Source organism: Loxodonta africana, chromosome 14 (assembly GCF_030014295.1).
Source record: "Loxodonta africana isolate mLoxAfr1 chromosome 14, mLoxAfr1.hap2, whole genome shotgun sequence".
Lineage (NCBI taxonomy): Eukaryota > Metazoa > Chordata > Mammalia > Proboscidea > Elephantidae > Loxodonta > Loxodonta africana.
In genome coordinates, this window is record NC_087355.1 from 23689161 (window position 1) to 23706077 (window position 16917).

General features: G+C 39.8%; 1 protein-coding gene across 4 annotated transcripts in view; it reads left to right on the top strand.

Annotated features, from left to right (window-relative positions):
• TERF1 (telomeric repeat binding factor 1) overlaps positions 1-16917 on the top strand; it is a 58731-nt gene that overhangs the window by 29402 nt on the left and 12412 nt on the right. For all 4 annotated transcript variants that reach the window (XM_064267823.1, XM_023545793.2, XM_010588533.3 and 1 more), the window contains one exon: positions 5089-5195. In XM_064267823.1, the coding sequence (XP_064123893.1) occupies positions 5089-5195 (107 nt within the window). The remainder of the gene's footprint in view (positions 1-5088; positions 5196-16917) is intronic.

Genomic DNA, 16917 nt, shown 5'->3' on the forward strand with positions numbered 1-16917 from the left:
ATTTTCATTGGCTATTTTTGGAAGTAGATCACCAAGCCTTTCTTCTTTGTCTTAGTCTGGAAGCTGCCCAAATCTGTCCCCAGTGGGTGACCCTGCTAGTATTTGAAATATTGGTGGCGTAGCTCCCAAATTCATACCAACATGCAAACGACCACAGTACAACAGACTGACAATGAAATCGAGTTTCTCAATGCTAATAAGGTACCATCTTGATATTAGGCACATAGTAGACCTGTAGTAAATATTCCCTACCTTAAAATTTTCTGTTCATAACTAATGTGGCTTCCATTTTCCTGGCTACAGCCCAGCCAAGACATATATCAAGCTTCCATGTATATTTAGGTATCTTGGTCTATTCCTTTGATGATACCATAGTGTCTGAATTACTGTAGTTTTACAGTGATGGAATATGTGGTGGATCAGTTTCTTTCATCTTACTTTTCTTCAACTTTCTTGGCTATTCTTGATGTTTTTGGCTTATACAATATCAGGGAGAACACCAGCCTCAAGAGAATGGCAAGGAGTAAACTTTCCAATATTCCATAGGTGCCAAAAGACTGGGTCAGAGTAAGATAGTTTATTAGGTTAGCAGACAGCATGAGGATCAGTGTAGTTGTGCTGATTCCCCTGTTCCAAGTCCCATGGGTAATACACTGGGCTAAGATGGGTGCTATTCAGACAGTATGGCAGCTGAAGAGCCCGGGGCCAAGGGCCCAGCACTTACTGAATAAACAGCGAAACACTATAGCAAGCAGCAAAAAAGTTGGTCCCCAGCCCTCAAAAGAACACCTACAAGGTAGTCATGCTGTGGTGCCCTGACCGACTTAAGTGCCTATGTGACTGGCAACAGAAACTGCTTAGTATTAAAAGAGGGATAAGCCTTGTACATTCAGCAAGAGCCGGAGGGGTGCTCAGGACCCATGGCAGACTACCTTTCCCAACACATAATTCTAGAATAATCTTGTTAAGTTCTACAAAAAAACCCTGTTGGAATTTTAATTGAAATTACATTGAAACACTAAATCATATTGGAGAGAACTGAAAGAATTATATTAAGTTTTCCTATAACATGTTTTACACACACACATATACATAAAGCTTTATAATTTATTCCATATAGGCCTTGTACCACTTTTCTAATTTTACATGTATGCTAGTATATATCGCCCTCACGTGTCTGTCAGTTTGTCGTACTGTGGGGGCTTGCGTATTGCTGTGGTGCTGGAAGCTATGCCACTGGTATTCAGATACCAGCAGGGTCACCCATGGAGAACAGGTTTCAGCTGAGCTTCCAGACTAAGACAGACTAGGAAGAAGGACCCGGCAGTCTACTTCTGAAAAGCATTAGCCAGTGAAAACCTTCTGAATAGCAGCAGAACATTGTCTGATATAGTGCTGGAAGGTGAGCCCCTCAGGTTGGAAGACAGAAGTTGTCTGGGGAACAGTTGCCTCCTCGAAGTAGAGTCACCCTTAATGATGTGGATGGAGTAAAGCTTTCGGGACCTTCATTTGCTGATGTGGCATGACTCAAAATGAGAAGAAATAGCTACAAACATCCATTAATAATAGGAACCTGGAATGTATGAAGTATGAATCTAGGAAAATTGGAAATCATCAGAAATGAAATGGAACGCATAAACATCGATATCCTAGGCATTAGTGAGCTAAAAGGGACTGGTATTGGCCATTTTGAATCAGACAATCATATAGCCTATTATGCTGGGAATGACAACTCGAAGAGGAATGGTGTTGCATTCATCGTCCAAAAGAACATTTCAAGATCTATCCTGAAGTACAACCCTGTCAGTGATAGGATAATATTCATATGTCTACAAGGAAGACCAGTTAATACGACTATTATTCAAATTTACGCACCAACCACTAGGACCAAAGATGAGGAAACAGAAGATTTTTATCAGCTTCTGCAGTGTGAAATTAATCGAACATGCAGTCAAGATGATGATAATTACTGGTGATTGGAATGCAAAAGTTGGAAACAAAGAAGAAGGATCAGTAGTTGGAAAATATGGCTTTGGTGATAGAAACAATGCCAGAGATGGAATGATAGAATTTTGCAAGACCAATGACTTCATTGCAAATACCTTCTTTCACCAATGTAAACGGCAACTATACACATGGACCTCGCCAGATGGAACACACAGGAATCAAATTGACTACATATGTAGAAAGAGATGATGGAAAAGCTCAATGTTATCAGTCAGAACAAGGCCAGGGGCCGTCTGTGGAACAGACCATCAGTTGCTCATATGCAAGTTCAAGCTGAAACTGAAGAAAATCAGAGCAAGTCCACAAGAGCAAAAATATGACCTCGACTATATCCCACCTGAAGTTAGAGACCATCTGAAGAACAGATTTGACACATAGAACACTAGTGACCAAAGACTAGGCGAGTTGTGGAATGACATCAAGGACGTCATACATGAAGAAAGCAAGAGGTCATTGAAAAGACAGGAAAGAAAGAAAAGACCAAGATGGATGTCAGAGGAGACTCTGAAACTTGCTCTCGAACATCATGCAGCTAAAGCAAAAGGAAGAATTGATGAAGTAAAAGAACTGAACAGAAGATTTCAAAGGGCCTCTCGAAGAGACAAAGTAAAGTATTATAATGACATGTGCAAAGAGCTGGAGATGGAAAACCAAAAGGGAAGAACATGCTCAGTGTTTCTCAAGCTGAAAGAAGTAAAGAAAAAATTCAAGCCCCGAGTTGCAATAGTGAAGGATTCTGTGGTGAAAATATTAAATGAGGCAGGAAGCATCAAAAGAAGATGGAAGGAATACAGTCATTATACCAAAAAGAATTAGTCAATGTTCAACCATTTCAAGAGGTAGCATGTGATCAGGAACCGATGGTACCGAAGGAAGAAATCCAAGCTGCTCTGAAGGCATTGGCAAAAAACAAGGCTCCAGGAATTGATGGAATATCAACTGAGATGTTTCAACAAATGGATGCAGCGCTGGAAGTGCTCACTATGCCAAGAAATATGGAAGACAGCTTCCTGGCCAACCGACTGGAAGAGATCCATATTTACGCCTATTCCCAAGAAAGGTGATCCAGCCGAATGTGGAAATTATTGAACAATATCATTAATACCACACGCAAGCAAAATTTTGTGGCAGATAATTCAAAAACGGCTACAGCAGTGTATCGACAGGGAACTGCCAGAAATTCAGGCCAGTTTCAGAAGAGGACATGGAACCAGGGATATCATTGCTGATGTCAGATGGATCCTGGCTGAAAACAGACAGTACCAGAAAGATGTTAACCTATGTTTTATTGACTGTGCAAAGGCATTCAGCTATCTGGATCGTAACAAATTATAGATAACACTGCGAAGAATGGGAATTCCAGAACACTTAATTGTGTTCGTGAGGAACCTTTACATAGATCCAGAGGCAGTTGTTCGGACAGAACAAGGGGATACTGATTGGTTTAAAGTCAGGAAAGATGTGCATCAGGGTTGTATTCTTTCACCATACCTATTCAGTCTGTATGCTGAGCACATAATCTGAGAAGCTGGACTATATGAAGAAGAACAGGGCATCAGGATTGGGGGAAGACTCATTAACAACCTGTGTTATGCAGATGACACAACCTTGCTTGCTGAAAGTGAAAAGGACTTGAAGCACTTACTAATGAAGATCAAAGACCACAGCCATCAGTATGGATTGTACCTCAACATAAAGAAAACAAAAATCCTCACATCTGGACCAATGAGCAACATCAGGATAAAAGGAGAAAGGATTGAAGTTGTCAAGGATTTCGTTTTCCTTGGATCCACAATCAACAGCCATAGAAGCAGCAGTCAAGAAATCAAAACATGCGTTGCATTGGGTAAATCTGCTGTAAAGGACCTTTTTAAAGTGTTGAAAAGCAAAGATGTCACCTTGAGGACTAAGATGCGCCTGACCCAAGCCATGGTATTTTCAGTGGCATCATATGCATGTGAAAGCTGGACAGTGAATGAGGAAGACCGAAGAAAAATTGACACCTTTGAATTGTGGTGTTGGCGAGGAATGTTGAATATACCATGAACTGCCAAAGGAACAAACAAATCTGTCTGAGAAGTGCAACCAGAATGCTCCTTAGAACCAAGGATGGCGAGACTGTGTCTTACATACTTTGGACATGTTAGGAGGGATCAGTCCCTGGAGAAGGACATCATGCTTGGCAAAATACAGGGTCAGCAGAAAAGAGGAAGACCTTCAACGAGGTGAATTGTCACAGTGGCTGCAACAGTGAGCTGAAGTAGAACGATTGTAAGGATGGCGCAGACCAGGCAGTGTCTTGTTCTGTCGTGCATAGGGTCGCTAAGAGTCGGAACCATCTCAACGGCACCTGACAGCACCACCACCAGTATATATAGTATCTTTAAGTTTTAATTAAGTGTTTTATTTATTGTTGAAATGTGTTAATCTTACATCCAGCCATTTTCCTAAACCCTTTTTAATTCTCTTTGTAGATTCTTTTGAGTTTTCTGTATGAGCAGTTACCTTTCAGTAATTACAGTTTTGTTTCTTTTCTTACTAAACTGAGTAAGATAGAGGGAATGAGGAAAGGGTTATGCTCCTTAAATTCCATGAACTACTCCTTAACATATCTATAAGTAAATATTATTTTTATTAGCAGATGGTGAAAAGGCAGACTCAGGGTGGTGAGAGAACTTGTTGAAAGACATTCAAGAGAAGCAATATTCAAACATAGTCCTTCTGGTTTTTAAAGACTGTGATATTTGTGGGGCCCTGGTGGGGTAGTGATTAAACAGCACGACTGCTAACCAAAAAGATTGGGAGTTCAAATCCAGTTCTGCTTTGTCCTATAGAGTCGGTGTAAGTTGGAACTGACTCAATGGCAATGGGTTTGGTTTTTTTTTTGTGTGTGTGTGTGATATTTGTGCCATACCAAACTGCTTCCAGATTTAAAGAACACAAAAATTAAACAATTAGAGTTATTTTTCTTTAGAAACAGCTAGAAAATGAATAGGAATTTCATTGTAACCTTTAAAAATAGAACTCCTGTTTTCCATTAATGTGAATTAATAATATTCGATGATAATATTCCACTTTCAGTTAGAAGAAAGAACGATGACTGTAGAAGATCCAGTAAACGCAAGACAAGAGATGTTTTAAACAATCAGCCAGCAACTTCTGAAAAACATCGATCTCGGAAAAAACAGGTATTTGTTTCTTATTAAATGGAATAGTCTTATGGATATGAAAAGTCATAACTATTTCAAATTATTTCTCTTCAACTCGAAAAGATTTGAGTATAAAATATTTGCACTTTGCCATCTTTGGTTAACTGCCTAATATGCCTATTTATAGTATCAAGAAAACACTTCACCTGCATTTTAAAATAGTAAAATAGTCTTAAGTCAGGCATTGATACCAACATCTTTTTAAAATTATTGTGATACTACCGTAAAGTCTGCTCATTGGATATAAGGTAGGAGTTAAATCCACATTATAAGCCTTTATAGTCAAGTCTTCCTACCAGGGAACCAATTTAAATAAGATTCTTCTGTACAAAAAAAAAAATTAAAAGATACCATTTGATATGGAATTTTTTAATTTAGAAATTGTTTTTGGTAACATCATAAAACTACTAGCAGATCACTAACTGGGTGGCACAGATGTTTAAACACTTGACTGCTAGCCAAAAGGTTGGTGGTTAGAATCCACTCAAAGGCCCCTTGGAAGATACGCCTGGAGATCTGATTCCAAAAGGTCGTAGCCATAAAAACCTTACGTACAGCTCTATTCTGCACACCCTGGGTCACCATGAATCAGAATCTACTCAACAGTAACTAACAACAACATACATAGCATTTTATATTTTCCCTTTAACAGATAAGTATTCAGACTTCTGATTCATGAAGTACAATAACTTGGTAAAAGTGACTTTTTGGTTGTGTAACTGCAATAAAATACAATTTTAAAACACTAGAGAATGTTTGAAAAATGCATAAGGTTATAATACCTTATTGTGTCATTGGTAATTATTTAGTAATTGATTGCTTTAGAGGATATCTTTTATTGTTGTTACCCAGTGAAAATTTGACAAGGCTGCACTATAAAAATGAAAATCACCATACTTGTAAAGTGAGAAGGGAATATTTCCACGTTATTAACAACTTGGAAACCCTGGTGGCGTAGTGGTTAAGTGTGACAGCAGGTAACCAAAGGGTTGGCAGTTTGAATCTGCCAGGTGCTCCTTGGAAATTCTATGGGGCAGTTCTACTTTGTCCTATAGGGTCGCTATGAGTCGGAATTGACTCAACGGCACTGAATTTGGTTTTTGGTTTTTTTATTAAGAACTTAGAAGTAATTCTACATAATTGCAATTATTTAGAAATATTCTTTTACTTAGTATTTTGAATAAAAGGAAAGTAAAACAAATATAAAACTTGAAGAAATTATAGGCAGGGAGCCAACTTAATAAAAAAGTCATGTTCTAAAAATTCATTGTAACAGTATTTAGGAAGTTCATAAAGGCTTTCCTTTAGAGAGAATGTTACGAATGTTGGTAAGGATTACCAAAGCATATTTAATTCATTATGCATTTGAAAGATAGTGTAAAAACAGTGTGGGGGTGGTGTCTGACCTCCTCCAACCCCACAAGAGGGGAAGAGAACCAAGATCAACAGTGCAAGGCCGACTCCATGAGGTGGAGGCCAGACAAGCCTCCTCTTTCTGCAGTCTTTACCAATTCTGACACCAACTGTCTTAGGCTGGGTTCTCTAGAGAAGCAAAACCAGTGAAGTGTATAAATATATAGAGAGAGATTTATATCAGGGAAACAGCTCACACGATTGTAGGGGTTGGAACGTCGCAAGTTCTTGGATCAAGATAGAAGCCTTTCCCAATTCACAGAGCCGCAAAAGCCGGTGAACCCAAGATGAGCAGGTTGGAGCTGTGACAGTCAAGGAATCCCCAAGTTTGGCAGCAAGACCACAAGGTTTCTCCGAAGTCACGTAGCTGCAGGGGCTGGCCAACCCAAGATAGGCAGGTCAGAGAGCAGGACTCTTGCTCATAGGCCGTGAAGATCAACAAATCCCAAGATGGACAGGTAAGCTGCTAGCTCAAGTCCCAAGAACCAGAGGTCAGACAAGAGACAGCTGCTGCATCCAGAACAAGCCAATGACCTTTGCCAGGCGAGCAGGAAGCCAGTAGGCAGCAGAAGGCGGAGAAATGGAGGCTAGGGGGTGGTGAGCCACCACAGGTCCTACCCCCACCGGTACCACTCAGCAGCAGATTCCATCATCATGTATCAGATTTCAACAGGGAAATGATCACAACGTTATACAACTGCCAAAACACTGAGAATCATGGCCCAGTCAAGTTGACACACAATCTTAACCATCACACCAACCATCCCTCCCACAGCATTCTCTACTTTTCCACTGGATTCGGTATTCATTGCAGTGGCCACACAGAACTCACAGACAATACTCATGATTATGGGGTTTATTAGGGAGTTAACAGGTTACATTTCAGGCTCAGAAATACTCAAGGATACAGTTCTTCATCAGGACAGCCTTTTCCCACCTTTGCTCTATCTAAGACATGCCTCTTCCTGGCCCTTAGTCTCTGCCCAAAGGCACTCAGCTTTCTCCCTCTGTGGGGCTGGAAGCCCACTTTGCCATCTCCCCACTGCTGGTCTCCTTCCTTGGTGGTGATGGGGTGTTTTCTTTCTGTCTAGAATTAAGTCTCTTAAAGTAAAACTGACCAATCCCCTTGGTGAGCCACAATATCCTATCTGCACAGGCTGGCCGAGTCACCTGGGTGGGAGTTATAAGACTATGGCTAGAAAGGCCACACAAAAGCAATCAGCACATCACAGATGGCATATTAAAAACATTGCTTCTCTAACCCAGGCGTTGCTTCCAATTTATTGTGTGACCTTGGTTTAGTTACTAGATCTGTATTGTACTTAACTTGCCAATTCTATTTTGTCCTAGTCTGGGTTCTCTAGAGAAGCAAAACCAGTGAAGCGTATATAAATATATATAGACAGATTTACTTCAAGGAGATGATTCGTGTAATTGTGGAGGCTGGCAAGTCCTAAATCCGTGGGTTAGTTTGCAGGTTGAAGACCTCTGCTGGGTCACATAGTTGCAGAGGCTGATTCACAGGGTTGCGGATTGCTGACAAATTCAAAATCTGTAGATCAGGTGGCAGGCTGAAAAATTCTGCAGGCTTAAGTTCCAAGAACCGGAGGTCAGGGGACAAGAAGAGTAGACGGTAAAGAGAGAACAAGTTTTACCAGAACATCCATTTATATACTGGAGGCAGGCCACACCCCTGAGGAAACTCCCCTTTCAAGTGGTTGATTTCTTACATCAGATCACAAAATGGAAGGTGATTACATCCAAAACCAAAACCAATCTCAACTGGCATCAAGTCGATGCCGACTGATAGTGACCCTATAGGACAGAGTAGAACTGCCCCGTAGGGTTTCCAAGGCTATAAATGTATACAGAAGCAGACTACCACATCACTCTCCCACAGAGCGGCTGGTGGGCTCAAACTGAGGACTTTTCAGTTAGCAGCAGAGTGCTTTAACCACTGCGCCACTCAGTGATTTGGTGTCTGCCAAATCACTGAGAATCATAGCCTAGCCAAGTTGACACATAACATTAACTATCAAACATTTAGATTACCACGATTGTTTTATGGTCATCTTACACATGCCTAAAATTGAATTTATGTAAAGGTACAACTACAAAATAATCTCTGAAGTCCTTTTAGAAATAGTATGCTATTTTATTATTCTAAGCATAGTTCTAACAACTCAGCAGTTTATATTGTGGGGTAAAATGAGATAAGTATTTTTCAAAGATGTTTTTGCTGAATACTAGGTTAACATTTTTTTCTTGCAAAGGTTCTCCTTTGTCTCCTGACTTACATTGGTTTATTCCTCTATATGTAATTTTTTCTTCTGATTGCTTTTAAGATTTCCTTTTTATCATTATTTTTCAGCAATTCGATTATGCATGTTATGTGATTTGTGTGTGTGTGTGTGTGTTCTGCTTGGAGCTTATCGACCCTCTTGGATCTGTGGGTTTATAGTCTTCATCAAAATTTCAGCCATTATTTTTATTTGGCTTCGACTCCCACCCCATTTTGTCAGACTACCACAGGTCACTGATCTCTGTTTATTTCCCCCATTTTTTTTTTCTCTTTGTGATTCAGTTTGTCTAGTTGTTATGTCTTTCTTTACCCCCTTATACATATGGAACAGAATTATTGACATCCCTATATGGTAATTCTGTGTCTAGGTCTTTCTCTATTGATATTTTTTTCTTTCTATTTGCATCATAAGTTCTTGATTCTGTGCATGCCTGGTAATTTTTTATTAGATTAATTTTACACCTCTTGGGATGAACCAAAAAAAAAAAAAAGAACCAGAGCATCCTTTAAAAGGGTTGTCAACACCTGACAACCCTGCCCGGTACTCTATGTGTTACAAGATCTCTCTGTAGCTGGTGAGATGTGAATTATCCCTAGTCTTGTGTGAGCGCCACGAGTTGTCTGTCCCACTGCTCTCCAGTGGTTGGTTTCTCCTATCCTTGCGTGGTTCCCTCTCATACATGCTCAGATCAGTATTCAACCAAAGATTCAGGGGACATCTTTGTAAGTCTCTGGAGCTCTCTTTGTGTATCTCCTTGCTTTAGAGAGCGGTATTCTGCCCTGCAAATTTTAGTTTTCTTGATCTCCCCAAACTCTGATCTCTGTTTAATTGAGTGGGACTAGTAGACTCACTTTGGGTTCCTCTCTCCTACACTGTGGACTGGAAATTGCCTCTGGACAGCTATGGTGGGACAATTTTAGGGGGCTCCCTTCATTTTTTTTCCCTTCTGAGTAATTACAGTCCTCTGCTTTCTGTCCGATGTCTGAAAACCATTGTGTCGTGTATCTTGTTTGGTTTTCTAGTTGTTTACAGCAGGTGAAATAAATCTGGTCACTGTTACTCGCTCATGGTCATAAGTAGAAGATCATCCTATAGAAGGCATTTTGAGATCTGTAGGCAAAGTGGCTGTGCTCTGCTTCTGTGCATACCCTTTCTCAGTTTCCACGGATTATATATCCCTTCCACATATAGTATGCTTCAGGTTGTAGGTGTCTCCTAATTTTATCAGAGTTTTGATTTTTATTTCTTTTCTTACCGCTTCTGGATGATTTCTCAAAGAAAAGGGGGAAATGTTGCTACCGTATCCAACCAGAAGTCATATGTATTTTTAGTTGTTTCCCTGTTGTTCTTCCAAATGGTATTGTAGATGTTATTTATAAATGTGTATCAAGAAAATAGTCTGTCTGTGTTCTAAATAAAATGTAGGCTATCAGGAATATAATTTCTAGAATATAGATGGTATAACCTATCACTGTTTCCTATACCAATAAAAAAGGTCACTAAAGTACCTGGTTTTTTTTACTTTTCCACTGTTGGCTTTTTGTTGGGATGGCTTGTTTCGGAAGATGAGTGACAGATTTCATTTAATTTTGGTTTTTGAGGTCTTTGGTTCTTTAAGATTTTTTATTATGATACCCAGACTCCTAATTGGACAGTTTTTCTGCCTGCCTCATCACAACTAAAAAGAGCCTTTTATACATTTATTTCATTCAAAAAGAAAATGTCTTACAACCAGAAGGACATTTTTCCCAATTAATAAAGACTATGTAGCAGAGGGGGACAGGAGTTGATTGAATGGACATGGGGAATACAGGACGGAGAGGAGGAGTGTGCTGTCTCATGAGGGGGAGAACAGCTAGGAGTACGTCGCAAGGTATGTGTAAGTTTTTATATGAGAGACTGACTTGGTTTGTAAACTTTCATATAAAGCACAATAAATACAAAAATAAAGACACTGGAATTACTATAACAATGTTTTCCCAACTATAAATGTTGTTATTTTTAAAGGGTTATTTTCCCCCTCTAAAAGCCATTAGGGCAAGGGCCCAAAGTCGTCCATCAAGTGGGGAAAAGGCGTCTTTTCAATAAATGGTGCTGGCAAAACTAGATGTCCAGCTGCAAAAAAAAATGAACCGGGACCCGTACCTCCCACCATACACAGAAACTGATCCAAAATGGACCAAAGACCTAAATATAAAGCCAAAAACTATAAAGGTCATAGAAGAAAAACCAGCAATGCTGGAGGCCCTAATACACGGCGTTAACAGAATACAAACCATAACTAACAGCACAACAAACTCCAGAAGATAAGCTAGATAACTGGAATCTTCTAAAAATTCAACACTTCAATGCCTCATCAAAAGAGTAAAAAGAGAACCTGCAGACTGGGAAAAACTTTCTGGCTATGACATCAGACAAAGGTCTAATCTCTAAAATCTACAGGAAAATCCAACACCTCTAAAACAAAAAGACAAATAATCCAATTTAAAAAACGGGCAAAGGAAATGAACAGATACTTCACCAGAGAAGATATTCAGGTGCCTAACAGACACATGAAGAAACGCTCAAGATTACTAGCCATTAGAGAAATGCAAATCAAAACCACAATGAGATACCATCTCACCCCCCACATTACTGGCACGAATCAAAAAAACGGAAAATAACATGTTGGAGAGGCTGCTGGGAGACTGGAACTCCTGTGCAGTGCTGGTGGGAATGCAAAATGGTACAACCATTTTGGAAAACGATATGGCGCTTCCTTAAAAAGCTAGAAATAGAAATACCATATGCTCCAGCAATCCCACTCCTAGGAGTATATCCTAGAGAAATAAGAGTCCTCGCACGAGTAGACATACGCACACCTATGTTCATTGTAATACCGAACATAGCAAAAAGATGGAACCAACCTAGATGCCCATCAACAGATGAATGGGTAAACAAAGTATGGTGCATGCATACAGTGTAGTACTACACAATGATAAAGACCAATGATGGATCTGTGAAACATCTCACAACGTGGATGAATCTCAAGGGCATTATGCTGAGTGAAGGAAGTCAATCACAAAAGGACAAATATTGTATGAGACCACTACTATAAAAACTCATGAAAAGGTTTACACACAAAAAGAAACAATCTCTGATGGTGACGAGGGAGGGGATGGATGGGAGTAGAAAAATACTAAATAGACAATAGATAAGTGGTAACTTTGTGGCCTGGAAACTGCCTCCAGACAGCTAAAGTGGGGCAATTTTAGGGAAATCCAGCACAGTTTGTCCAAGGCAAGGTCATGGAACTTCCATAGACACATCCAAACCCTCTGAGGGACCGAACTACTGAGCTGACGGCTGCGGGGACCATGGTCTCCGGGAACATCTAGCTCAGTTGGCATAACAGAGTTTATAAAGAAAATGTTCTGCGTTCTACTTTGGTGAGTAGCATCTGGGGTCTTAAAAGCCTATGAGCTGCCATCTTGTACTGCACTGGTCTCACCCCTTCGAAAGCAAGGGAGAGAAGAAAAAGATGTAAGGGAAAGATTAGTCCAAAGGACTAATGGACCACAACTACCACAGCCTCTACCAGGCTGGCTCCAGTACAACTAGATGGTGCCCGGCTACTAGCACTGACTGCCCTAGCAGAGATAAAATAGAGGGTCCCGAATAGAGCTGGAGAAAAATGTAGAACAAAATTCTAACGCACAAAAAAAAGACTAGACTTACTGGCCTGACAGAGGCTGGAGAAACCCTGAGAGTATGGCCCCCGGATACCCTTTTAGCTCAGTAATGAAGTCACTCCTGAGGTTCACCCTTCAGCCAAAGATTAGACAGGTCCATAAAACAAAGGAGACTAAAGGGGCACACCAGCCTAGGAGCAAGGACTAGAAGGCAGGAGGGGACAGGAAAGCTGGTAATAGGGAACCCAGGGTTGAAAAGGGAGGGTGTTGACATGTTGTGGGGTTGTTAACCAATGTCATAAAACAATATGTGTACTAACTGTTCAATAAGAAGCTAGTTCTGTAAACCTTTATCTAAAAACAGGAGTGACATGCAAGTTTCAAATATAAATTATGTAAACTCTCTAGACTTAGGAAAGAAAAAGATTGGTGTGTTTTAATTTTTTATGTGTTCTCTGTGTCTTTTCAGATTATAGGTATGGCTGAGGTTGTTATATTTACTTATGGGTTTTATTTTTAATTTTTCAGTTAAACAAAAGATAATAGAACAAAAGACATAGCTTTTATTCGTATTGTATCCTGAAATATTTCATCTTGAATTCTTAATTATGTTCCATTAGTGGAGTCCAGTACAATAAGTCACATGTATAACATGAAGAATGAAAAGTTTTAAGCAGACTTTCTGAAATTGTACTTCCCAGAGTTAGGAAACAGGTTTTCTTTCCCACCTGATGTTGATAGTCTAATAGTATCATTCATTTAACTCCATCTGTAGCAAGTATGAATTGATCTCAATCACCACTAAACCCGTTGCCGTTGAATTGGTTCCGACTCAGTGACCCTATAGGACAGAGTTGAATTTCCCATCAAGTTTCCAAGGCTGTTAGTAATCTTCATGGAAGCAGACTGCCACATCTTTCTCCAGCAGAGCTACTGGTGGGTTCAAACCACTGACCTTTCAGTTAGTAGCCGAGTGCTTAACCACTGTGCCTCCTGGGCTCCCTCCAATCACCATTAGGCTTCTTTAAGTCTAAACTTTGTAATATTACATACATCAGTCAGGGTTCTCCAGAGAAACAGAAACAATAGAGGAGATATGTATATATCTGTGTGTGTGTGAGAATGAGACAGACGGCAACTGATTGAATTTAAATTTAAGGAATTGTCTCATGCTATTATGGGGTCTGGTGAGTCTGAAATCTGTAGGGTAGGTTGGAAACTCAGGCAGAATTTCTTGTTACAGTCTTACACAATTCTCTGGGAAACCTCAGTTTTTGCTCTTAAGGCCTTCACTGAGTAAATGAGGCCTATCCACGTTAACAAGAGTGATCTCCTTAAAATCAACTGATTGTAAATGTTAATCCCATGTACAAAATACTTTCAAAGCAACATCTAGACCAGTGTTTGACCAAAAACTGGGCCTGATAGCCTGGCCAAGTTGGCACATAAAATTATCCATGACATTATAGTTGCTGTTATTTGTCATATAGCTGCTTGTGTCGTAAGTTTCCAAGGCGCTTTCAACTTTTCAGTCGTAGATAAAATTGAGCAAAAGCTATGAAAACATTCAGATCATCCAGAATAATTCCAGCATAATCATTAAGTAACTATATCAAGTTAAAGGTTTTTTTTTTTCCCCAAAAAAGAGAAAATGGAATACTTACTGCTAAACAGTGGTTGTTCAGTTAATCTTTACTGACAGAATTACAACTTTCCTCTAGGTTAGAGGTCAGCAAACTTTTTTCTGTAAAGGGCCAAACAGTGAATATTTTAGGTTCTTGGGGCCATATACACTTTGTCACTTTTTTTTTTTTTTTTTTTAATTAAACAGCCCTTTACCCAGGCCCAGTGCCGTCGAGTCGATTCCGACTCATAGCAACCCTATAGGACAGAGTAGAACTGCCCCATAGAGTTTCCAAGGAGCGCCTAGTGAATTCGAACTGCCGACCCCTTGGTTAGCAGCCTAGCAGCCGTAGCACTTAACCACTATGCCACCAGGGGTTTCCAACAGCCCTTTAAAGTGTAAAAAACATTTTAACTCCTGGGCTGTACAAAAATAACCATGGCCTGGAGTTTGGCAGTAGCTTGCCAACCCCTGCTATGGATGACCCACTGGAAAATACAGCTTAAACTTGTTGTACCCAGAAACCTAAATAGGATTCAAGTAGAGAGTATTATTTCTTGAGAGAAATGGGTTTTTGTGTTATATCAAATATCACCTGTGTTCTCTCTGTAGAAAAAAAAAAGTAATATACCTGTCTTGGTTGTCTAGTGCTACTATAACAGAAATACCACAAGTGGGTGGCTTTAATGACATAAAATTTATTTTCTCACAGTTCAGGAGGCTAAAAGTCCAGATTCAGGGCAGTGGCTCTAGGGGAAGGCTCTGTGTCTTTCTACTTTGTGGGGAGGTCCTTGTCTCTTTTCAGCTTCTAATCCTGGGTTCCTGGGCAGCCATGTGGCTTGTATATTCCCCTCCATTTGTCCTTTCTTGTTTGCTTAACCTGCTGTTTTATTATATCTCAAAAGAGATTGATTTAAGACACACCTACACTGATACTGCCTCATTAACATAACAAAAAAGAACATTCCCAAATGGAATTATAACGGCATGTGTAGGGGTTAGGATTTACAACATATATTCTGGGGGACGAAGTTCAGTCCACAACAATAAACTTAGGTAAAAACAAGAAAACAGTGATGTGTGTATAGAATTTATATAAACCGAAGACTACTTGTAAAGCTGATTAAATCTGTGACATTCTTATGCAACAGAAATTTTTAATTTACAGATGGGCTAGGATTTTTAAGGGGAGTTTTTATGGGCCTTAGTCGCGCAGTGGTTAAGTGCTCAGCCTCTAACCTAAAGGTCGGGTCCTCCAGAGAAAGATTTGGCAGTCTGCTTCTGTAGGGATCACGGCCTTGTGAACCCTATGGAGCAGGTCTGCTTTGTCCTATGGGGTCACTTTGAGTTGGAATCAACTCAGTGGTAATGGGTTTGGTTTTTTGGTTTATGGATTCCTTAAAATTATGTATAGAATTTTAGAAAGTTGTATTTTCTGTAGTGGGAATCCATAGCTTTCATCACATTTTCAAAGGTTTATATGAGCTTGGAGGAGAGTAATTTGCTGCTGAAGTTAACGGCTGTCAGTGTAGCAAGCTTTGTAGGAGAGGTGACTGCTGAGGGAACTGGGCAGGGGCAGACAGTAACAGAAATCCTGGGAGGGTACCAGCCTGTCTAGAGGTCGCTTCTGGGTAACACAGTGGCTGAGAGGTGTTCATAGACAATATTAGAAGCAGATCTGGAAGAGTCCAGGAATCTTGGGTTCAAGTCACAAAACAGGAGATAGCAATAGCAGAGGAATCAGGCATAAGGCAGCTCAAACAGACTTCTACAAAGAGTTTATTTCTGGTCACTGCCAGTTTTTATGGGATTGAGCCATGTATGGAGACAGTTCTCATCTGTTTGTCTTCTTCAGGACACCTTGAGTTTTTTTCATTGCTTCACACAACCAAACTGGAATTTTTAAAGACAATGTAAAAGTCCTCCACGGGAGTTACTCATACTCTAGTCACAATAAGCAGTGACTCAGATAGTTCTATTGCTCCTTTAGCATGACAGTAGAAGGAATAATTATTTGGTCACCTGTAGCAAATTCCAGTGTCTCACTTATATGATATTAAATTTTCCTTTTTTTTTTTTTGAAAAATGATTTTCACTCAAAATAAAATTGTATTTTTAATTACTTGTGTTTTAGAAAAACTTATAGAGATGATTTGAGAGTGTGTGTGTCTGTGCATGTGTGCACTTCCCTGGCGTGGGCAGAACAGGGTTTTTGCCGAGTTCATTAATAAAGTATTAAACACTCAGATTCTGTTTAGAGATATGCATTCATTGGTGCCAAAATCAAAAGCTTTCTGTATTAAGTTACATTTTATCCCACCATTGAGAATCTTAACCTAATGGATTTGACCTGTGGTGTCATCCATTTTTCTGAGATTTTCTGATTCACTTGAATAGAATACTGTGTTAAAGACATCATAGGTTCAGATCCCTTGTGGAGTGTTAGTTTTGATAAACACTGAACCTAAAACCAGCTAGCCATCTTAACAATATGTCCAATTATATACAAGAAGTTAAGGAATTACTGAATAATAAATACCAATCTATTATGAGTGTAGAAAAGCACCTTAAGAGACAGTATGGGCTTGAAGTCAGAGAAATTGGGCTGGTGCTTAGCTCTGTCACTTTCTCACTGTCTGCTCTTAGGCAGCGGAGCCATAGTATGTTTACATGTAAAATGGCCAATCATA